Source organism: Pogoniulus pusillus, chromosome 1 (assembly GCF_015220805.1).
Source record: "Pogoniulus pusillus isolate bPogPus1 chromosome 1, bPogPus1.pri, whole genome shotgun sequence".
NCBI classification, from domain to species: Eukaryota; Metazoa; Chordata; class Aves; order Piciformes; family Lybiidae; genus Pogoniulus; species Pogoniulus pusillus.
The window spans coordinates 54,355,057-54,380,156 of NC_087264.1; the positions used below are offsets into that span (position 1 = coordinate 54,355,057).

At 46.1% G+C, this 25,100-nt stretch overlaps 1 protein-coding gene across 1 annotated transcript; it reads right to left on the bottom strand.

The window, feature by feature from the left end:
* Positions 1–270: 270 nt before the first annotated feature.
* On the bottom strand, positions 271–22,078 carry LOC135187472 (E-selectin-like). Its single transcript, XM_064166618.1, is given in 13 exon segments — positions 271–284; positions 2,004–2,111; positions 4,478–4,663; positions 4,941–4,955; positions 4,958–5,122; positions 5,230–5,415; positions 6,045–6,230; positions 6,361–6,420; positions 6,423–6,449; positions 6,452–6,460; positions 7,101–7,486; positions 21,062–21,204; positions 22,073–22,078. Coding segments are annotated over 13 exon segments (1,491 nt in total).
* Between the last annotated feature and the right edge of the window lie 3,022 nt (positions 22,079–25,100).

Genomic DNA, 25,100 nt, shown 5'->3' on the forward strand with positions numbered 1-25,100 from the left:
CCAAAAAGGGAGTATTTTATTAAATGTTACAAACAGGGTAGTACAGATCAGATTTTAAGTCAGAGGGCTTTAATTTATTAATATTGTAACTTAAATATATCTTAAAAAAAACTCTTGTTCAAAGTCTTTCAACAGAGTAATAAAACAGACTTCCATTTTATTTGTAAATAATATGCAGGCATGAAATACACACACACACACACCTCTCAACTACCTTACATTTACCTGGGCCCAGATCAACTGCCACAGACCTACTCAGGAACCAGTCTTTTACAACACAGTTACTGTCAACGGCACAAACATGTCCACAGTAAAAACTGCAGACTTAAACATTTATGTATTCACCTCCATTGCAGTGCAGAGTCCCACAGGGGTGAGGTTGTTTCAGATCTATTTGCTGGATTCAGAAACCAGAGTACCTCATATAAGCACTATGATTCCTAGTGCTATTACCATTAAAGAAGAGTTTAAAGTCTCTAAGCTTTTGGGGACATGCAGCAGAAACCCAAACAACTGCCCATAGCATTAGAGGCACATTTATTGCCTGGGATGTACTCTTCAAATAAACTGACTGTAACAACAGATGGATGCTTTCCAAGCTGCTCAGTGAGTATCTTTTCATCCTGCTTATTCCATTTCTGCAGTTCCAGCCCATATTGCCTCCAGAGAGGACATCTCTGGCAGCATAGTAAGTGATGTGAATTCATGCACGTCTTCACCTCACTTAGGTACCTTTGAGTAGATCAGAGGAGAAACCAGCCTCCTCCTTGGGCAGCAGCTTACTTTTTGCTCACCATCTGGACAAGAGATGGCAAGATCCCAGCTGTGAAAACTATATGACTGAATGTAGACAGCATTTTGCCAGAAGAGCAGACCCTTAGTGTCTGCTCGTTTCCAAGGGAAATACTAGACAGCTTGAGCTCAACATTTCTGAACAATACAGAAGGTCAATCATTTTGTCAGCAAGAGGTAGAAACATCTGGTCAGCTGCTGATTTGCACACAGTTTCATTCTCCAGAACCCTGAGATGTAAGAAAAGATGGCTTCGGTTCTGGCAAAGAGAATAAAATCCCTCTCTAAGTGGGAGAATCAGCACAGATTGTATCTGCTGTCATTTCAGATGAATTTTGTATGCAGTAGGTAGCAAAACTACCCAAAAGTGTTTTAAATACTGCACATAGCTAAGCACAATTATCCTAAAGGAGCTGAGTAGCCATTTCTACAGCAATAAAATCAGTCTTGTTAGGAACTCTTATGCCATGCCAAGATGCATGTGCCAAAGCACATCCTGCTGTTTTGGCGATTGCACAGCAATTACAGGATCACAGGATGTTAGGGGTTGGAAGGGACCTCTGGAGATCGAGTCCAACCCCCCCAACAAAGCAGGACCATAATCCAGTGCAGGTTGCAGAGGAATGCATCCAGACAGGTCTTGAAAGTCTCCAGAGAAGGAGCCTTCACGACCTCCCTGAGCAGCTGGTTCCAGTGCGCTGTGCCCCTTATAGTAAAGATGTTCCTCCTCATGTTGAGGTGGAACTTCCTCTGCTGTAGTTTATACCCATTGCCCTTTGTCCTGTCACAGAGCAGAGCCTGTCCTCTCCCTCGTGAGCCCCAGCCCTCATGTATTTATTAGATCCCCTCTAAGTCTTCACCAAACCAAACAGCCCCAAATCCCTCAGCCTCTCCTCATGGGGCAGTGCTCCAGCCCCTTAATCATCCTCAGAGCCCTCTCTTGGACTCTGTCAGGCAGATCCCTGTCCCTCCTGAACTGGGGAGCACAAACGTGAATGCAGTATTCCAAGTGAGGCCTCAGCAGGGCAGAGCAGAGGGGGACGTTCTCCTCCCCCATCTGCTGGCCACTCTCCTCTTAATGCACCTCAGTAAGTATCAGAACTTTCACATTTCTTCCAAACAAAGGAGTTTGGAGGTTTTAGGGTTTTTTTCTCCACTGAAAGTTTCTCAGGCAGGTAAACAAAATCAGTGGTCTCAGCCCAGTTGCTCACCTTTTCTTTGGAAACGTTTTGCAAGCCAAAGGAGGAATGATGCTGTGGACACCAGAGAGGCACTGATGGCTGCTATGCCCACAGAGATGTAGCTGGCTTGTTCAGAAACTGCAAGGGTAAAAAGGGTTCACAGTGAGACCCAGAGGCATATGTGGTCTTTTGAAGCCCTCTCTACCTCTTCTTTTTCAAGAACCAGAATTGCAGCTTGCAAGGCTTAGGTTTTCTCTTGCTCACAGAGGACACATCCTGCACACACGAGGTAAAAAGCTGTGTACTAAACATCACCTGACTCGTTGGCAAAGCAATGGCAAGGCAGCACCCTGGCTATGCCAGGCTCTGTCTAACCTCCAGTCTCATATGGCAATTTATGCTCACAGCTTTCATGGTGCAGATCATCAGTTAAATTCCCACCGTGTTGTCTTCCTCTTTGAGCAATCTAGTTGAGTTTAATGACATTATTCAGCAATCTAAATTCTGCTCAAGCAAAGAAAGTGCAGCTGAGCTTTTGGGATCTGAGTTGAGTAACAGAGCTCTTGCTGCATGGAATGGGAATGCAAGGCTCAGACTTCTGTCCTGAAAAATTACAGCTTTTGACAGAAAAGCTCCGTGAGAACTTTTGGTTGAGGAGGTCACCCAAAAAATTATGGAAATTAGTTTCTATAAACGTCTCCCTACAAACTTTTCCATGGAAAACCAGACTCATGAACACAGATTTCTTCACAAGCTTTTGTTTCTTTAGAAAAGCTTTTCATAGAATCACAGAATGTCAGAGCTGGAAGGGACCTTGAAAGCTCATCTGGTCCAAACCCCTGCCAAAGCAGGATCACCTATACCAGACAACACAGGAACGAGTCCAGGTGGGTTTTGAACATCTCCAGGGAGGGAGACTTCACAACCCCCCTGGGCAGCTGTGGTGGAGGGTCACACAGGCCCAAATAGGCTTACATATGCCTATGCTTGCCTGGACATGTTCTTCTGCCAGGACCCCTGGTTGTAAACAGGCTGTGTAAGCCACACACACCCAGCTCGTGTCTTCCTGGGGTAAGTCCATGTGATCCCCATATTTGGGATAGTCCAGGCAAGGGCCTTCTGCTTATTATGGTAAGGTTTGGCTGACTGCCAAACTGATTGGTCATTCTAGTGGCCAAAGGGCCCATTAATCTCGGCCCACATTCAATAAATAGGGCGATTCGGGTAAACAAAGTCCTCCTGCCATCTCCTCCGCTCACGTCTCGTAGCCTCCTCGTTGCCTGGGGCCACTACCTTTATCCGCTATACAGGGCTCAGCCCGCCGCCCCAGCCCGGCCCGCCACCGCTCCAGCCCGGCCCGCTGCCGCATCAGCCCGGCCCGCCGCCGCTCCAGCCCGCCGCCGCTCCAGCCCAATCGGGCCCGTGGAATCTTCTCAGCGCGCCAAAAATTCGAACTGAATTATTTAAGTCCACGAGGATCAACTCCGTGGCTTTCGCTACATGTATTTGGGACCACAGAGACTGTGACTTCCAATTAGTGAGTAATTGAACTCTCTCGATTTGAGTAGCTAAGAAATTTCATTGGCTTTGCCAATGGCACTTTATGCCACCAGACTCTCTAACCAGAATCTTTCCAAACCAATACCAAATTGCTTAATCCTGCTGTAAATAGACATTCTGTAAAACAGTTTCACTGACCGCGTACAAAGAATTTGTGTGGGTTAGCTGTACAGAAGTTTGGGGGAAATTCTCTTTGTATACATTATTATTTTTAAAACCTTCAAAGTCGGCCTCATATCTAACCCCAAACGCAGACTCAAACCCCTCCATCACAGCAGCCTGTTCCAGGGTTCTGCCATGCTCACAGTGAAAAAATTCCTCCTCCTGTTTACATGGAACTTCCTATGCCTCAACTTCCACCCATTGCCCCTTGTGCTGTCACTGGACATTGCCCAGCAGAGCCTGGCTCCAGCCTCCTGGCACTCATCCTTTACATGTTTATATAACCATTGCTGAGGTCACCTCTCAGCCTCCTCCAAGCTAAAGAGTCCCAGCTCCCTCAGGCTCTCCTCGAAAGAGAGATGTTCCATTCCCTTAATCATCTTTGTGGCTCTGTGCTGGACTCTCTCAAGCAGTTCTATGTCCCTCTTATGTGGAGGGCCCAGAACTGAACACGGTACTCCAGATATGGCCTCACCAGGGCAGAGTAAAGTTTATCCGTGTGGAAAAAAGCTCAGCATGGAAAATATTTTAATTAGAAACCAAAACAATCTGAAATCAGGTTGAAGTGAAGATAAGAAGTCAATATTTTTTCACCAAGGCCTTTTATAAATCTTCCCCTCTTCTATTTTCAGAAGACATACTGAGAGACTTGGGGCTTCCCAATCCCAGGACTTCACTAAAAGTTCTAGCTCATTGGATGGAGTTACCTCCTCCAGCCTTCCACACCTTATTTGACTAGAAAACCAGTGCCACTTCTCTGGGGCTAGTCACAGGTAAAATACCTTCATATGTAGGCAGACTGGCACTCCAGTTTCCTGACGGGCTGCACTCAAGAACACGAGAGCCACTGAGCTTCCGTCCTTCTAGACAGCTGAAGAGGCAGGCTGTGTTGCAGGTGAAGTTCCCAGCACCGTGTGAGCAATCCACAGAGCCCTTCTCAGGAGTCCTCAGTGGTTCACACTGCACAACTGAAATGCAGACAGAACTCGTTGTGAGTCACTAAGGACTTATCTTTGGCCCTGTTTTTGCATTGCCAGATGTACTCTCTGCTTTCAAATTCATTTGACCTTGGGGTGGAAGCAGTTCAGAGAGCCACGATCAGGCAATTTTAAGGCAAGGCAAGTCACAGCTGACAACACGAGACAGCACAGAGTTTAGTTTTCAGTTAGGACCAAAAAGGAACACAGATTTCTGTGTGGTGTCCAGTAACAAGTAAATTGTATTTGCCAACCCAGTAAATGTTACCTTTGCATTTTGGTGCTCTGACCACCGTCCCTGTGCTGTGTACTCCGTGCTGGAGGGGCCATCCAGAACATGGATCTCCTTGCAGCGGAAATCACAACGTGAACCAGAGCTGAGATCTGCAGCAGCGTGGTCACAGGTCGCAAAGCCTTTTTCTAGCCTGCCTACAGCCTCACATCTCACAGCTGCAACAAACAGACCACAGCAGACATCAGCAAAAACGCCTCAGGAATGCAGTATGCCAGTGCCAACAGCCCCAGCGCCCAGGCGGAGCAGGGCTAAGGAAAGATACCTGCACAGGATGGCTGCTGCTTGTCCCAGGCCCCAGGAGACCCACACTGCAGTGTGGCTGCTCCTGTCAGGGTGAACCCTTCCTCGCAAGTGAACTCACAGGTGGCACCCCAGGTCAGCTCCACAGAGGGGTGGGAGCAGTTCACAGCTCCATTAGCAGGCTTTCCCAAGGCAGGACAGGTCACAGCTGGAAAGCAACGCAGACAGCACACAGCTCAGCCTGGAACCAGCCATTAAAAGGGGAGTAATTTTTTCCTGAAAGTTAGCAACATGTTCACTAAATAGCAGCAGCTTTAGCAAGGAGAGCTCTGTGCTGCCATTTCAGACAGCAGATAGGCATGGAAATAACTCAAATTGGAAGACTGACTCTTCAGGCAAAGCTGAAAATTCATCTGCAGCTCATGACAGTTACTACTTACAATGAAATATTTTCCCATTTTTGACTGCTGCTTGGTGGAGTTTGATGCTTTTAATCACTTAAACCAGGATCTGATACTAAGTAGAGTATTTTTTAAAGTAATCCTATGGTCACAAGTAACTTGCCTGTTGTGAGCAGCCTCAGCCAGATTATTTGCTCTCCCTGCTCCCCATTAAGAAGTAGAAAAGTCTTTCCCTACAAGGAAATCTGGAGCAGGACTAGAGCACTCACTCTGCCCATTTAATCTCTTCAGAAAGAAAGAGACCTGTGCACTGCAGTAAAAAGCACCTTCACCATGTCGTTAATCACAGAGGAACAGGGCAGAACTTCAATTTATAGCTATTAGCAGAGTAACACCTAAGGTGGAAAGCTCATCTGTCACTGCTTGAGAAGCTCACCTTGGCATGCTGCAAGGCAGGCAGACCAGACTCCAGAAGAGGTACAGCATACAGATGCCAATGCAGTCAGTTCATATCCTTCCTCACACTGCACTGTGCAGGATGAGTTGTAGCTGAAGCTCTCCAACGGCTGGCTGCACTGCAGGCTCCCATGATCAGGTTTCCTCAGCGGATCACAAGTCTCAACTTCAAAGAAACAGAAGAAGATTCACAGTCAGTCTCATTTGCCGAGCAGGCAACGCAACAAGGCAGACAAACTGCCTGCTAGCTGGCATGAACATGGCCCTGGCTGATAAGCTGGATGGAGGAATCTTACCAAACTCACAGTCAGGCCCATAGAATCCAGGGTGACAGTGGCAGCTGTGGTTGTTAATATCTCTATGCATTCTCCATGGCCACTGCAGGGTTACAAGAAGCTGGAGAGAAGAAAAAAAATTATATCAAATTATGCAAGATTTACCAATGGCTGCTACTGAAACTTGGCTGGCACTTGGCCTTGCAGGCACTACACAAGCAACACCTCTGATGGACCAGCTCACAGTGAGAGGATTCCACTGGCTGGGAACTGCATGACCACTTGTTTTCAAGCAGATGCTAGCAACACGCGAAATGCAAAAGGAGCACCCTGCTATGAGGTAGGCAGAAACCCTCAGCAGGTGTACTCTGCAGTAACTCACCACAGGTCTAATTTGGCTGATAAATATTTGACTTGCTTGGGTTTCTGTTGTCATTACCTAGCCTTAGCCACCTCAAAGTGTCTAATCTAATCCGGTGGTCAGATGCCTCCAAAAGGGTAATTTTTATCTAGCTGAGACACCCACTGGAGAGTGGGAAGAAAAGAGCCTGTTTCTCTCCACTGATTCTAGAGAGGCTCTGGTAATTTGGTCACAAAAGATGTATAAAGTTTGGGAGCTAAAAAGTGAGATCAGTGCAGTTCTTAGAACAAGAACTTGGGACAAGCATACAAGTGCTAACAGGGTCAGTATGCGATACCAGCCAGAACAACTCATCCCACCCCCAGAGGTGCACATCAGAATAGGTCATAGCACTCCATACCTGTGTGGCACAAGGCAGCCTTCTTTTTCTCACACTTTTCCTCATTCCATTTGCCACCATCCTTTCCTCTTCTGATGTAGGTTTCAACACAGTTCTCATTGTTCCCTTTGCCATTTGGCTCACCAGAAGCCCAGTTTTCTGCCTCTTCTGTCAGTTCTTTGTTAGTTCCGATCCAGGTCCATACCTCACGAATTTTTCTGATTCCAATCCAGTAGAAACCCGGACTGAAGGGCAAGAAGTTATTGAGATAGTTGATTTCCTCCTTATTCTGAATGGCAACCATGTTAGTATCCCTCTCTTTGCACCACAGCTCTGCTTCACTGTAGGTCATCTTTGGGTCTGAATAATGGTACGTCAAACAATGCACCCCCTGCAGTCTTATCAGGCTAGAATGAAAAGAGGTCCAAAAGTTGGTGTCTGGCTTTTTCCTCCTTATCTCTCTCGAGAAGAGCAAGCTCTGCAAAGCCCTATAAACACTGCAAACTTGTCAACATCTGAAACTGCAGAAGTAGTAGTGGCAATTATTTTATAAACAAGCACCCAGCGGGCCTCAAAACAAGCACCTCAGCATCCAGTGCAGAGACTTCAGCCTGAGGAACTGTCTGACCACAGAAAGCTTCAGAGCAAACTACAGGAGCCAACTGTGCATCTGCCAGGCAAGCAGGGAAGCAGGCCACTGCAGCTAGAGGTTATTCTGTGTGGAGCTAGTCTCAGGTTGATCAGGGCAGGTTTCAGACTTGTTTGCTTCTGAGCCCGAACAAAACAGTCACACTAATGTTACCATCTAACTACTTTTCTAGGCAGAGAAATGCACACTTGCCATAAGTAAGAAGGGTAAGAAACACAAGTATATCATGTTTCTGAGAGTTTTCTGTTCTCTGTAGCTTTTAAACAGATGGCCATGAGAAGAAAGGAGCACGTTTGTAAAGAACAATACTTTTACCATTCAGTATCAAATGCTGTCCCCACAAGCTTTTTCACATACACTGTTACTCTAAAGACTTAAAAAATACATTTTCACTTCTCATTTTAAGAGAGCTCTTAGTATTAAAAGAGCTTTTACATGTAAACAGCTTTTGAAGAACACCAACACAGGATTCCACCTGTCCAGTTTTCCTTTACCTGAGGAATGAAACAGAATCACACTCTCCATCTATACTCAGAGGATGTAAAGCTGTGGTGGCCAAGTGGCAAAGTCCTCTGTGATACCTCTCGGTGACTGCTCTCTGTTGCTGAATATGGACCTGAAGTTTAAGTTCAGCTCCAAGTGTCTGGTCTGTGCAATCTCCTGCCTTTGCTACAGCCTTTTATACTCTCAACTGGGAAATCCCATGTGGAAAAAAATTTCCTGGAAAACCCCAGGATCTGTTTCTCCCCACACATTGAGTCTGATGTTTCCCCTTGCTGAATCAACCCTCCCACAAATTCACACTGTGCTGCCAAGCTGCCAAGTACTACACTGCCTCGCTTTACTGACAGACAATTCCAGGATAGCAGGAAGGAAGAAGACAGTTAACCTTAGTTGCATGAATAAGCAGATTCCAACTTCTCACCCAGCATAAAGTCTTGCAGCAGGGAGTTGTTAGTTCTTCTGGGATCTCATCAAGAAAGGCACCAATACTCAAGGCTGATTAACTGAGTTTGAGTAAAAGAAACTGCAGCACTGGACAAGCTCTACCTTGTGGATCACAGCACACTTTGCAGAGTTCTCATCTGTGGTAAGGTTTGCTGGTACTCTTCTGGAGTCTCTCTCACAATACAGATTCATCAGTCACTTGTAGCAGACAAGCTTGCAATGTAGACTTAGGTTTGAAGAGTTCCTTGAGCCATGTGCTCCAACAGCCTTTTCTCGACAGAGTTACAATTCCTGAACAGGTGCATATAATAATTCAAGTAGAAAAAACAATGCAGCAGCCTTGTACTACAGTCATGTCCCTGCACTGTGGATACCCTGATTAATGGCACTGCTACACAGAGCATTTGCAGGGTGTCCACAGTACAGAGACACATGCCTCAGCAATCCTGGATACTGCACTATAGTGGGTAGGTAAGTGGCCACAGGCTGCTCAGAGCACACCTGTGAGCACAAGAATGCAGGAAACGTGAGGATCAGTGTTGCACAACTGTCCTCTGGCTGCACCACTACACTCTGCTCCTTGATCCTTGTTTGTGCTTTCACGCAGAGGCCACTTCAGTGATAAGGCAGGGGGCTTGAATGCTATATACAGAAGGAGTTCTGAGTAGTCTCACTTAAGTATCCATCAAGGACAGCCCTTGTTCCATGTCCACTCAGGCACTTAAAAAGCTCCATCAGGCAGTTCAGCTGCCAAACTCTTATCCAGACATGAAGTTCACCATTATGGGTACGGTTTAGTGAGGCTTGACACATCAACAGCCCTTGCTGAGTGCTTGCAACAGAAGCATGCAGAGTAGCACCCGTCCGTACCTGTAAAGCATACCTGAGTTTATGCAGTGCATGTTGGAGCTCCTATTTTTGAGCCAGTCTAAGCCTGGATTCCAAGCTAAAAAGCTCAGCTGGCATGAATTTCCTTTTTTTTTCACCACAAAAGTTGTCAGGTTTCCATACTTTAATAGATCTCTGGCCATCAAAGTGACCTACCACAGAAAAGAAGATAGGATAAAGAACATATGCTAAACTAGTCTCAATTACTATCAAAACATGAGACTTTACTACAGATTGAAGCAGTCTTAGAAAGCACAGCAAAGTCAGCTACTGACCACAGGGAGCATTAAAAACAACATACTGAGTGTTTGTTGGGAGAAGAACACATTCTGGAAGGTATGAATTAGCAAAGTTAGAAACACAACCAAACCATCAGAACCTCTGGAAAGTTGAAGTTAACTCTTAGCTATGTTGCAGACTCGCTCTGCAAGCCTAGGCCTTGCTTAGAACAACCAGACTTCCAGAGGCTTACAGGTAGCATCGGGTCAGGACCATTATTTCTTCAGCCTCAGCTGCTCATCCATAAATCAAGAATGAAAACATTTCCTGTCTGCCAACCTTTCTATGTGCTTCAGTTTGTGAACCCCCCCTAACTGAGGCTGGTACTTTTAACATACATTATGTACATCGTGCAGCAGGGCCTAATTTCACAGGGGTTCTGTAAATCACATCCCAGTAAAACTAATGATGATGAGTGTGGATAGATTTCCTCTTTTTTTTCCCTAAAACACTGATCAGCAGCTCTGTCGTGGAGGGCCTGTAGGCCTGAAAGAAGCTTATTTATGCCTATGCTTGCCTGGACATGTTTTTCTGCCAGGACCCCTGGTTGTAAACAGGTTGTGTAAGCCCCCCCACACCCAGCTCATGTCTCCCTGGGGTAAACCCATGTGATCCCCATATTTGGGATAGTCCAGGCAAGTGCCTTCTGCTTATTATGGCAAGGTTTGGCTAACTGCCAACCTGATTGGTCATTCTAGTGGCCAAAGAGGCCATTAATCTCAGCCCACATTCAATAAATAGGGGTGTACAGGTAAACAAAGTGCTCTGACCCTACTCGCAGCTCAGCTCTGACTCACCTGCATGGCTCAGACACGTGCTCTGACCCTCACTTGCAGTGCTCAGCCGCTCAGACCCCCATGCTCGGATGCCATTGTATAGCTCTGATGCTCAGAGGCTCAGACCTCATGCTCTGACTCATTCACAGCTCACCAGCCTGCGTACCTTAGATGCAGAGCTCATTTAAGCCTGCAGATATATATATATAAGGAGCCTATAGCCTCCTAAGCCAGCTGTGCACATCTGCACGGTATCATGCTATCAGGACCAGATCCTGCATTGCATTTACCTACAGAGCTCAGACTCCCAGCAGCTGTGCACACCTTGTGTGCCCGCTGCCTATCATTGCCTGGTAAGCATGCCACTGCTGCTGAGATAACCAGGAAGCAGACCCTGAATTGTCTGCACACAAACACGGCCTGAAGCTGTGATGAACCGTGCCAGAGACAGCACAATATTATTCTCCTGCTCCTGAAATCCTGCCAGCTCAGAATTCCTGGACACAGCATCCAGAAAAAGCCAGCAGCACCAAAGGCAGAGATAGCCTCTTCACCAGGAGAAAAGGTTAGAGAAAATCTATTTCTCCAGAAGCTGGGAAGATTTATCCTTTCCCCTCAAGCCAGGAAGATTCCATCCCCCAAGTCCATGGGCAGAGATCCCTGGAGAACTGGACATTAGGCACAGGCTGTGACACAGCCCTGGAGGGTGATTAATAATTAATAAGGATTGTGAGTAGAAGCTTCAATACCTCTGTAATATAAATTACCTCTGCCATAGAGCAGAAAGAGTTTCAGCCCGCTCTGCTGGGCTAACAGCATAAAGACCTCAAGGGGCATTAAGCCATGGGGAAAACTCCTCTCTCTGTTTATAGTTTGAATGTTTGCTAGTTAAATAACAAATCCCTGTACATATTTTATCCTAAATTGTTTTCATAACTGTGTACTGAACTTTAATGTTAATATACAGTGGTTGGGGGTGGCGAGAGTTCAGAATATTGAATTTAATAAATATGTATTTTTATATGAATTATCTCACCCCAATTAATTTCTCCCCTCTGCCAAAACAGGCGTAGGCACTGAGAAATCCCCCTCCACAACAAGCTTTAACTGTAGATGCAGCAAAAACAGAGACAACTCCATAAACAGTTTAAATCCCCTCTGAAGCTAGGAGGTAGAGAATCTTACCTCTCTTCCTGGAGATTCACTTTTCCAAGTCATTTTATGAACTTCCTGCTGGTAAGCTCTCATTCTCGTCCTGGCAGAAGCTCTGAGGCTGAGTGGAGCAAACTTTGTCAGAAGTGCTTTGCCAGTGGAATCTCCAGAGGAAGGAAGAGAACGATTCGCAGTTTACAGCACCCTTCCTTCTCAGGGGCTGTCCCAGACCTCTTGTCTGCAGGAGATCATCATCATTAAAAAAACCACCAAAGTAGTATCTTTGTAAAAACTCCAGCCTCAAAAAAGGCTGCCTCTTTTTGTTGGCAGTGCTCCCTTATGCATCACTGACATGGGGCTCTTTCTGTTTTTTCCCAGGGAATTCTGCCATTGACTAATTATGTTTTTATCTCCTTATAATGTAATGGAAAATGAACATGAATGCAGCATTTTCAGGAGGAGAGAAAAGGGGAGAGAAAAGGGGAGAGAGAAAAGAAAAAATAGGAAAAAAAAAAAAAGAATAGGGGGGGAAAGAAAGAAAACAAAGAAAGCAACCCTAGAAAACATTTTCAAAAGCACAAAACTAAGAGGTCAAAACCTCTTCATTAAAACTTCGGGAAGACTGAGATTCCTGTGAGCTAAAGCCTGCACTGCTTCCTAAGTCACACAGGTATTTCAAGACACATAACTCTGACAAAGTCACCTCGGTTGAACTGAGGCTGTACAAGCAAGAACTGCCTCTTAGCTGGCTTCCATGTTGCTGATTTATTCTCTTCTCACTGTTATTGTTATGTCACATTTCTGCTTCTTTTTTTCCTCTCCTCTTGCCAATTAATTTGAGGATGTAAATATCTGATTTTGTGTGACCCTCAGCTAGGTGCTGTTGTCCACTCTCATCTGAACACAACACATCATTATTTCAAATGAATCTAATTCCTCTGTGCCAGAAAAGCAGGAGACTAAAAAAAGTCTCAGACCCTCATTTCCACAAGTCTAAGTCCAGGAGTTTTGTTGGTTTGGGTTTTTTTTAAATGAATGAATGAGAATCCCCCAGATCACCTCCTTTTCCAGATCACCTAGTTCTGCCATTGGAAGGCTTACACCTGCAGGCCATTACGATATGTAAGAAAAGGCTACATAAATATAATAGGAGCAAGAATACCAAAATCCAGGTCTGCTCTCTAAGGAGGGACAGGAATGACAGAGGACATGTCACATATAGTCTCTTTCTAGACAAAGTCACTGCATAGTGTTATGAATTGGGAAGAGAGAACACATCAAAGGATGTGAGACTGAAGACTATTTAGATTATTTACACCAAATCAAGTTGCTGTTTAAGGATGCAGACCCTCAGTAGTTACCCTTGAGAGCATGAGGAAAGGTGTCAGAGGGATGACAAAATGCAAATACTGCAAATCCAGCTAGGAAAGGAAGATCAAAGTAATTAGAGGCCAGGCCTTCCATGCCAAGACCTAGAGAAGATGCTATAGAATCACAGAATCAGTCAGGATTGGAAGGGACCACAAGGATCCTGTTCCAAGCCCCCTGCAATGGGCAGGGACACTCTACCCTAGAGCAGGCTGCCCACAGCCTCATCCAGCCTGGCCTTAAACGCCTCCAGACATGGGGCCTCAACCACCTCCTGGGCAACCCATTCCAGCCTCTCACCACTCTCATGCTGAATAACTTCCTCCTCACATCCAGTCTGACTCTCCCCACCTCCAGCTTTGCTCCACTCCCCCCAGTCCTGGCACTCCCTCATAGCCCAGCTTTTTTGTAGCCCACTTCAGATCCTTGAAGGCCACAAGAAGGTCACCTTGGAGCCTCCTCTTCTCCAGCCTGCCCAGCCCCAACTCTTTCAGTCTGTGCTCACAGCAGAGCTGCTGCAGCCCTCTGAGCATCCTCCTGGCCCTGCTCTGGACACACTCCAGCATCTCCACATCCCTCTTGTAATGGAGGCTCCAGAACTGGACACAGTACTCCAGGGGGGGTCTCAGCAGAGCACAGCAGAGGGAGAGAATCCCCTTCCCTGGCTCTGCTGGCCACAGTTCTCCTGCTGCAGCCCAGGCTCTGGTTGGCTTTCTGGGCTGCAAGTGCACACTGCTGGCTCATGTTGAGCTTCTCATCCACCAGCACCCCCCAAGACCCTCTCCTCAGGGCTGCTCTCCAGCCACTCACTGCCCAGCCTGGATTTGTGCTTGGGATTGCCTCGACCCAGATGCAGGACCTTGCACTTGGTCTTGATGAACCTCATGAGCTTGGTTTGTGCCCACCTCTGCAGCCTGTCCAGTTCCCTTTGGATGGATCCCTGCCCTCCAGCCTGGCTGCTGCACCACACAGCTTGGTGTGGGCAGCAAACTTGCTTAGGCTTCATTCAGTGCCTCTGTCCATGGCACTCACAAAGATGTTGAACAAGACCGGTGTCATGACTGATCCCTGAGGGACTGCACTTGTCACTGGCCTGCACTTGGACATGGAGCCATTGACAGCCATTCCTTGGGTGAGGCCATCAAGCCAGTTCTGCATCCATCCAGTGCTTCACCCATCAAACCCATGTTTCAAGCCACCAGGTTTGTCAGGCAGGATTTGCCCTTACTGCAGCCATGCTGATTGTAGCCAATCACCTCTTCACTATTCTCCTGTCTCAGCAGTGACTCCAGGAGGATCTGCTCCATGATCTTACTGGGCACAGAGGTGAGACTGTCTGGCCTCTGGCCTGGAGCTCCCTGGCTCCTCCTTCCTACCCTGTTTCAAAATGGTAGTTCTGTTTCCCCTTTTCCAGTCAGTGGGGACTGCACCAGACTGCCATGAGTTTTGGAACAGAGAGGGGTTTAGCAACCTCATCCAGCAGTTCTCTCAGTGCTAGGTAATTAAAAGATACTTCAACCATGTTAAAGAAAACCACTGAAAAAAGAGCAGAAGGCTACTAAACTGTCAAGAATGGCTGCCACTGATGTGATTGACTTCTTGGCAGAACACTCTAGCTTGTATTTCAAGGTTGAGTGAGTAACAAAGAAACAATAGCTTGATAGAGTTTGCTATAATTAAGGCTGTTAATACTGTCCCATGAGATGTTCTTATATGCAAACAAATGCAACAGCACTTCACTGGAATCACCATTAAATGAGCACAGGAGAGATACAACCACTGCTCAAAGTGTAGCTGTTCAAAGATCACTGTCAGCCTGAAAGGACTACATAGATGAGCCCTCCCGGAGTTTCTCCTGAACTAACCTGAGCTACTTTAAGGTAAAACACTGGAACAGGTTTCCCAGGGATGTGGTGGAGGCTCCATCCCTGGAGAGATGTTGAGGTACCGGAACATGTCCAGAGAAGGACGACAAGGCTGGTGAGTGGCCTGGAGCACAGCCCTGTGAGGAGAGGCTGAGGGAGCTGGGGGTGTGCAGCCTGCAGAAGAGGAGGCTCAGGGCAGAGCTCATTGCTGTCTACAACTACCTGAAGGGAGGCTGTAGACAGGTGGGATTGGTCTCTTCTCTCAGGCACCCAGTGACAGAACAAGAGGACAGTCTCAAGTTGTGCCAGGGAGGTCTAGGCTGGATGTTAGGAGGAAGTTGTTGCCAGAGAGAGTGATTGGCATTGGAATGAGCTGCCCAGGGAGGCAATGGACTCACTGTGCCTGGAGGCGTTCAAGAAAAGCCTGGATGAGGCACTTAGTGCCATGGTCTAGTTGATTGGACAGGGCTGGGTGCTAGGTTGGACTGGATGAGCTTGGAGGTCTCTTCCAACCTGGCTGATTTGACAATTGGTGATACTGCTAGCTACAGCAGTGCTGAGATAAAACAGTGCTTTGTTTCTAGAGCCAGGGCTCTAGAAACTGTGAATCTGGGTAAGTTGGATGGTAAATTACCATCTAAAATGCTTAAGGCAATTTGCAGATGACACCATGCTTTGTGGAATTGCAAGAGTTCCAAAGGATCAATGTAGGACAACAGTCAGGTTTCTGGAATAAGCTGAACGGGGAGGTGGAGGAATCAGCCTCCCTGGAGATGGTGAAAATCACATAGAGAAGGCATTTCAGGACATGGCTTAATGGCCATGGTGGTGTTAGGCTGACGGTTGGACTCAATCTTAGAGGTCTCTTCCAAATGAAATAATGCTATGCCTCAAATATTTGGATGACTTAGAGATGTGATCCTAAAGAAATGAGGACAAATCCATAGAAACAAGTACAATGGTCTTAGCCTGGGGGAGAAAAAAACAACAAACAAACCCCCAAAACACACAAACAAAAAATCAAACCAAGACAACCCAGAAAAACCCATCTGCCAAACAAAACAAAAAACCCACCAAACAAAAAACACAGAGGGGAATGGCTGTCTGGGCAGAAGAACAGTAACAAAAGAACCACGAGTTAAGAGCAGATCCTGAATGCAAGATGGGTTGTCATTTTTCAATAGGAAATGCTGTTCTGACACATTAACAGCAGTGCTTTAGTTAAGACAAACTTTGCAATTGCTCCATCCATCTGCCACTGCCAAATCTCCTCTGGTGTACTACATCTAACCTTAAGTGCCACCAGCAGCTAAAATGCATTCAGATCCCGAGCAACAGTTGATACAGCATTTAGAGACTGAGGCTTTATGCTCTTTTGGAACAGAAACAGGGATCCTCTCATACCATCTTGACATCCACAATTAGTGGCTAGATTGATTTGGAATGACAAAGTTTTTAAAGGCAATTCCTCTGAGTGAGGAGGTCATGAAGTGCTAGAATGGGAATTTTGTTGAGTCTGGCTTTCTGTAGGACATTTTTAGGTCTTGGCTTGAGAAACACTGACCAGGATCAGCAGCTTCTGAAAATGTAATGCAGTGGGAAATTATTTCAGATTATCTAAAATTCTTTGTGGAACTTGCTGTAATAACCCAAATTAGGCAAAGACAAGACTGTGGTGGGATTTCAGGTAACCAGAACAGACAGACATATGTACACCTAGGAAGAGAGACTCATTTCCCTTGTTTTTTTTTTTAAGAGCAGCTCTTTACTGACATTAAAAGCTTACATCTGCATTTCATATTCCTAAGTCTGTACTTTTAACCATGTTAATGATGCTTTTATGTCAACAGACAAAAATTAAGTACCTCTCAGCAATCCAGTTCCAACTCTCTTCTAGTAGCTGTAAATTAAAACACTTCATGAGAGTTCATGTGAAAATAGTTTGCCCAACAGACACTTACACCACTGCTCTGTTGTGGAGGGGCTTGAGCCTGCGTTTGGGCAGAGATCTGAGGCCAATTTGAAAGTTACTGAATAATTTATTAATACATACAAAGAGAATTTCCCCCAAACTTACGCACAGCTAACCCACACAAATCCTTTGTACGCGGTTGGTGAAACTGTTGTACAGAATGACTATTTACAGCCGAACTGAGCAACTTGGTAGAGGCTTTAGAAATGCCCTGGTCAGAGCCTTGCAGCACAAACTGCCGCTGGTAAAGTTAGTAAAATTCCTTAGCAACTCGAATCAAGAGAGTTCCAATAGTCACTAGTTGGAAGTCTCAGTATCTGTGGCCCCAAAATATACACAGCGAAAGCCATGTAGTTGATCCCCGTGGAGCTGACAGTGCAGTCCGAATTGGGGCAGGCTGTGGGACAAGGCTCCGCGGCACGGCCGGGCTGATGCGGCAGGCTGGAGCGGCGGCCGGCCGGGAGCGCCTCGGTCGATCATCACTGGGTCGGTGCAGAGTGCCGGGGAACAAAGGGTCACGGAAAGCAAGCGGAGGCAGTGGCCCCAGGGAGCAGGCAGGGAGAGGTGAGCGGAGGAGGTGCCAAGAGCCCCGTGTTCACCTGGATCGCCCTATTTATCAGCTGTGGGCCGAGACTGATGGCCCTTTGGCCACAAGGACCACAATAGGCTCCTGGCAGTCAGCCCAAACACACCAAATTAGGAGGGGCCCACACGGCGAGTGGCCCCAGATACGGGGATACCGTGGGCGGGCCACACGCCAAGCGCCTGGGCTCAGGCAGCCCTGTTATACAGCCCGGGCCCTGGGCCGGCCAGGCGTTGTGGCACCAGGCCTGCTGTGCCCCTTTGGCCATTCAATGCGTTTGCCTCTGGTTTGGGCGGGGAAACATGTCCAGGCATAGGCGAGCCTATTTGGGCCTATGTGGCCCTCCACTACATGCTCACAAGGAGCTGTAAAACTACTTGAAATGTTGACGTCATGGAAAAAATCTCCAGCTTTAGCACAGCAACATTAAGTAGAGGAGGAGGAGCAAGAGCTTTAGCCAGCTCCGAAGGAAAAGGAGTTTTGGTGCCAGCAGCGAAGGTGTTTCCTGTTTGGAGAGGAGCTTGAAAGATGAACTCTTTCACAATTCAGAGACAAAAGGTTTCAGGCACAGTTTCCCCCAAGGTCTAGATGAGATGAAAAGGTGATTTCCGAAAACATCCTCACCCCTTGCTGAGACTGTGTCTCACTCAGTGTGGGTAAGGCAGGCAACGCAGCTGCTGCCGAGAAGCTGCAGTGTGATTCGGTGCACCGAAACAAAACAGAACAAAGGAGCAGAGCAAACAACTTGCACCTTGAATTAAGATAAAAGCAGGGCTGGCCTTAACGCGGCAAATACTTGGTTGCCTACAGCTGCAGGTGGAACTGGTCCCACACAGAACTTGGTTGTTCCTAACTCTGCCACTGGAAATTCTGGCAGAGGAGCTCTTGCAGCCTCGCAACCCTTCATGTGCACGTATAAGAAAGAGGAACTGCATAACCCACGTACAGAGCCAGCTCTGCTGATTTCATTGCCCAGGTGTGTTTCATAGTCACATACTCTCAGCAGGTGACGTGGCACAGATGTGACACCCATGGGGATACTGTCTCTGAGGAAGAGAAGCGTTACTGCTTTTGGCAGATGAAAGTAGCAAGAGGAAGTTTCAAGACCAGAAGATGAAGCAGGTAATTGGTGCTACAGAAGTGGCCACCAGCAGAACTGGTATATGCTATGCAATTTCTTTGCCCAGCCTCTGCCTACCTCTGTGCCCGGGACACATTGTTTTGACTTATTAGGTAGCATGTGAAGTATCAGAAGCACTGGAGACCTCACAGTCTCCTTCTGCAGTATTGTGAGGGGGAGACTCCAAAAGAGGATGAAGTGGGCAGCAGCTTCATTTCCTTACTAATACATCTCACCATTAGTTAGAACCATAGAATCATTTCGGTTGGAAAAGGCCTTTACGATTGAGTCTAACCATTATACACCATTTTTAAACACCTCCATGGTCAGGGATTCAACCACTTCCCCAGGGAGCCTACTCCAGTGTTTGGTAATCCTTTCAGGAGACAAATGTCTTCTAACGTCTAAGGTAAACCTACCCTGCTACAGCTTGAGGCCATTTCACAGGATCACAGAATCCTCTCATCCTATCACTTGTTAGTAGGGAGAAGAGGATCACATCAACCTGTCTAGAATCTCCTTTCAGGTAGCTCCAACACAAGTTTGCCACACCCCTACCATCCACAGACTGCTCCAAGAAAGAAGTTTATTTCTATCAGACAGACAGGTAATTGCTTTTTAGGACAGCGGTGCTTAACCGCAGATCAGTAGTGGATGCACACAGCGGCTGTTGGAAGAACAAAGGAAGTAATTGAAAGAAATGGTGTTAAATGGCTCAGTTTCATATTCTCTTGGTCAAAATCCGGGACCACAAGGCTTTCAAAATCTCCAGTTAGCTGGTGCCAGAAGTATGAAGACTTCCCTGATTCCCTGGGTCTGAAAACAATACTTTAACTTTCCTGTGAAGATTTTGCTCTCCTGTTACTTCCCTATTTCTTCACTCATCAGAAAGAGTGATTCTTTGTCACCTGCCCAGGAACGGCTGCACTTCTGTGAGCCTTAAAAGCAATCTACAAAGGCATTTCCTCCAAGTGCAGAGCACATACCCCGCGCCACACATCCCACGGATGACCCTTAGCCCAAAAGGTTGCTAAGCACTGGCACAGGCTGTCCAGGGAAATGGTCAAGTCACCATCCAGGGGGCAGTACTTAGGTGCTGAGGGACACGGTTTAGTGGTGGACTCAGCAGTGTTAGGTTTACAGTTGGACTCTGTAATCTTAAGGGTCTTTTCCAACCTATAAGATTGATTTATCCTTCCTGAGACATACTGGTTGGGCTTTATTGAATGGGCATTTACCCATCTCTTGTAGTCACACATGACTGCATCTAACTATTCAGACCACAGAAGCAGTAATCGGGTAATATTACTTTCATAATAGGTATTAGATCAGCAGAAAGTGAAGGAATTGTCTTTCATCATCCATAAAATAATACTGGACCCAGCCACAGCATTTATATTTGAAGCAGTTAAGCACTCAAATTATTTGTACTTCCTCTAAGCAACAAAATCCCTGTGATGTTAGACTGGGTAAAGTAGAAAGGAGAAGCTACCCTCATGTCAAAACAGAATAAAAGATCCAGGTTTATGTCTACCTGAAGATAAGTAAATTAGGAGTGCAGTTGCTCTATGCCCTCTAGAGCCAGAGGGACAAAGGTTTATCTAAAGATTAAGATGACAGAGATCTATCCCCTCTCTATTAACAGGAAAGAGGGCAGATGTATTTGCTTAGATCCTTAAAGGAAGGGGAGAAGTAAAGCAGAACAGAATTTCAGCATGGCAGTGTTTCACCTCTTGTTCAGGCTGTGTCATTAGCTGCTGAAAACACAGACCAGAGGTTAAGCCAGCAGCTCTGTGTATCTGCTTCTGTCCTCTAAGGCAGGGTTCCATTTCCTTCCTCTGAAAGAAACAATGCACATGCCCTTTTAAAGGCACTTTCCTCACTGACTAGGGGCTGTAATTCAGTAACATAGAGTAACAAGAATACATTCAGATGTGCCTGTCATGGAGGGTTGCAAAGCCTCTTGCAAAGCTTTCATTTATACAGAAAAATAGTAGCTCAAAGGCCTTCCATCGGAAAATCAAAACATTGCTTGCATGACGGCAGCTGCTGTCCCAGCAGCCGTTACAGCCCCTGAGAAGATTTCTCCCCCAAAAGGGCAGAAACTGTAAATATAAGCCATTGTTTTGGGAAGAAGACCTTGGAGTTTTTAGACACTGTGACCACCCGATCAACATCTGCTGGGGGCTGACCCCTGGGTGGTGCCACAGGTTGTTTTTGGTAAAATTAGCCAATGTATGAGTTAATTATAACTTTGAACCAATCAGTATTATACAAATGTATTAGCATCAGTCTGGTCAGATACACCTCTTCTGAACAGTATACAAATGCAGCATTTGCCTTAATTGAGCAGCACCTTGCTTGCTCTCCTTTGACTGATACCCTTGCACACACACGGCGCGGGGCAGCTCGGCATCTCGCTTGGCATTCGCAGCAACAAGCTGCAGCCGCTCGGGACAGCACGGAACTTGGCAGCGCCCCGGCCCGCGCAAGCCTCGGAAGCCAGCGTCCAGCCTGGCCCGGACCTGCGGAAGCTCGAACAGCGCGCCTTGATCCACAGCACTCTAAGGCTTCTCAGAACTGAATCCGGACAGTGAGTAACTGCCAAACTTAACTTAAAGACTGAATAATCTCTCAAGATTCCAGTGAACTCTCTTAAATCACAAACTCTCTTCATATTAGCCGTTCTGTATTTTAATTGACAACCGCAGACAAAGAACTTACGTGGGGTAGTTATAAATAAGTTTGGGGAAAGGGATTTCTAGTGTTTATAGTAATAAATAAATTAAATTCTTTCAAATTCGGCCTCGCATTTCATTCCCCGGAACCTAAACTAACTCCCCTCCGCGACAGTACCCCAAACGCTGCTCTCTGGCCCTGGCACTCACTGAGAGCATTTGGGAAAGGAGCTTTTCATTCTGTGCTCCGCATGACATGTCCTTTGTCTCAGAGCAGAACTGTTGCTCTAGATCCACCAGTCCACAGACACGAATATTAGATCACCAGAAAAAATAAAAGTAATCCTTCATTCTATATCCAGAACCCTGGAAGTAAGCCTTAGTACAGTTACATTCCTCATTCATCTTTTCTTCTTCGTTCTGACTTTTTCCGGGGGAACTGCAGCCCAAACACTGTAACTAAGGAAGGAAACAGTTTCTCTGCTAGGTACCTCCAACCCTGAAACCATCATTCCAAATACCCCTCTATCTGCTTCATAAATGCAACTGCACGAGCTTATCTTGAAGAAAAGCAGCTGCAGCTGAAGGCTCTTAGATTCAGTGTGTCAAATAGTCCACATAAACGAACTCGACATAAATGAGCAATTAAACAACTCATTCACACTGTTTGTCTCTACAGACCACAAAGCAACAGCTAGGGCTCTGGAATCATCACCTGCATGCCGCACTTTTGTCATGTCCCCAACATATGCTGTAAGGCATGGACACCAAGGGCAGAGAAGGACAACCAAAGGAGAATAGAGCCCTGAAAACCATCCCAGCAGCCAGGCTTCGCTGACCAATGGCATTCTAGAGGGGGAGAATGTTTCCAGTACTTTAAAGATTACCAAGCCTGTGGCAGACAGGTGACAGCTATGGTCATTCAGAAGAGCCAGGAGAATGACACCTCCTGGGTGGAAACTCTAGACAAAGAATAGAAATATCCTAAGAGATTCCCACTAAAGAAATGTATTCCAATGTGCCTATTAGAAATTTGGAGTTAAGTCTGGGGAAAAAGAAGCCATGACAAAGGCTCAGAATGGGTCTCTGTGCATCAGGAAATGAAGGAAGGGGATCAGGTTTCTGCATCTAATGGGATAAAGTTAGCACAAAACCTCAAATGGATACAAACCATCTTTGAATAAATGTAGGGTGGAAATGAGGAGGGAGTTTCTAGACAGCAGAACAGTGTGGTCATAAAACTGCTTCCTGTGATTAGCAGAACAAAAAACTTGGTTTTCATTTAGATCTTGCTCAGGGATCATATGCAAGCACTACTCATGAAAGCAAGGGAGAGAGCACCCAGAAGAGGTTCTGTACACTCCAGTATGCTGAAGGTTGGCTTGGATTCTTAACCTTCACTGCACAAACCACATCTTTGCCTTCTGAACTAAGTATACATACACAAACAGAAAAATGTTAATAATATGAGATGATAATAATGTTATCACCCTGCATTTGTTCTGGCTTCTTTGCTAGTCTGAGGAGCTGCTACTCAGCAGCTGTAGAAGCAAAATCTTTCTTCAAAGCCTACTAAAATGAACAGGTCAAGCAGTAAAGCATACCTGTGATCTTTCATGTGCATGATAGCCAAGACACAAGAGTGTCTTTCATTTGCACCAATGTATTAGGCATTCTTCCACTCAAGTCAAGGATGTACTCTCACTCTGGGATAAAAAAAAAATAGCAACTGCAAGCAGTGCTGAAAGCTGACCCTATCTGCTTGTCTCTCTCGAGCAAGATCTACCTGTGACAGAAACCGCCTGCTTCAGAATTCTTTTCTTACTGTTTTCCTGTAACACCGCAATTGGCCAAACACATCCTTACATCTTGTGATCTGCTGTCAAAGAGCTCAATGAAAGGGCAAAATTATCAAGCCTGGAGTTCAAGATGATTGTTTCCCTTTTCCTGACTGCTCTAACCTGATTGGGCCTAAACGCTGAGAGGATCCCACAAGGAGCTTTACTGCAGCACAAGGCATATTTCATACACCTGCCTAATGCTAATATTCCTCTTACAGTCACTTGCTATTCAGAGGCTAAACAGCAATACAAATATGAGGATGTTCTGATGTTAAGATACTCCTGGCTCCCAGGGGGTTGCCTGTTCTCAAATGAAACATTAATATTTGATCTTGAACTCTGATCCACCTTCTTGCTTTTAAGCTATCATACAAGTTCACTAGTTTACTTGGGGCACTGAAAACAAGCTAGAAAGAGCAGATTGGAGACCTACACAGTAAAATGATACTGGGTTCTGACAGCATAAGCCAAGTCTCATCTGAACACTCTCTTTCTGTAGCCAGATGACTTCTGCTACCTGAACTCATTCAGCTACAACTGGCTTTGATAAATTGTCTTGGGTTCAAATGCAGGTTCCCAGAGACTCCAATAAATTTAATAGACCCAATGACAATTTATAGAATTTATAGAGTGCCCTCCCCTCTTCCCCCTCCTTTTCCCAAAAGACAGGGAGAGAAAGGTAGGGACACCCAAATAAATCAATCTCACTCGATTTGGAAGTTAAAAAGGAAAAGTTTAACAATAACTTAGAAAAGGTATTGGAGGTAGGGGAGTTTACAAAGGATAAGGAAGGGAAAAACAGCAGAATACAACAAGGGATGGATACAACCCGAGTAATGTGATGGTGTCTCTGCCTCGTGGCTGCCACGTGGTGTTCTGGTATGCAGTAGGAGTGTGTGTGGTCAAGAGGTAGTACAGGAAAAGAGGAAGAGACAGGGAGCTCCTGTCTCTTTTATACCACAGGAAGTGGGGGGAGTGGGCTAACCATCACCTGGAGTGTGGCCCACCCCTGGGGAGGGGCCAAGACCCCCAGGGTTAGGTTCAGGGTTACTCCCCCAGGAGTGTTAACCCTATACATACCTCCACACAGAGCTGTGGTACAGCCTCATCTTTTTTGCCCCATGCCTCATTTCAATCCAAACTGAAAAAACAAATGATGGTTATCAGGTGACAGTTGTCAGTAGTTAGCAACAAGTTTTCCAGCACTTCACTCAAGGCCAAATTAGCTTTTAGCCACAGACTAGAGAATCGCATGAGCCATGCCCAAGGGCTATCCCACTGGGGCATTTAACCCAGGCTTTTGGCGGATCCTTCTTTTTCCTTACCAAGTTACTTATGAAGGGAGGCCAGTGTGTTTTCTTTGTAACTAGCAGCTACTTTTTCACTTGGTGATTTTAGCTGCAGGCTGTAAAGCACAGAACACAGGCAGAGGAAAGGAATCATCTCTGATACTTAACCTGAATTTCGCATTGTGAGTCAATGTCTAATTTAGCCTCAGGGCTGGTCTCCTGAACCCTCAGAGAGGAGCTGAAATGCTCTAGGTAGTGCTTCACCTGCATTTTAAAAGTAGGTTCATGACTGGAGTCTGACTGCAAAATACTGTTAGTGACTACTCAGGCCTGATGTGGAAAAATGGGGGAGAAGCCACGAAGCTTCTGCCTACAAGGACTCTGTTTTGTGAAGAGCTGATCTTTCTGTGCACAAAAGCACTCAGGTGGGATGTTCATGTACTCATTCATAAGCACACACAACTAAAGTAAAAAACAACCCCAAACCTGCTTTTCGTGGTTTTTTTTTCAGTAATCTTAGCATTTGAAATTCACAGACTAAACCTCAAAGATCACCTCGTCCACTCTTCGTGTTCGAGAGGGAGCCTAGAAGGGATTGCCTAGCATTCTGACC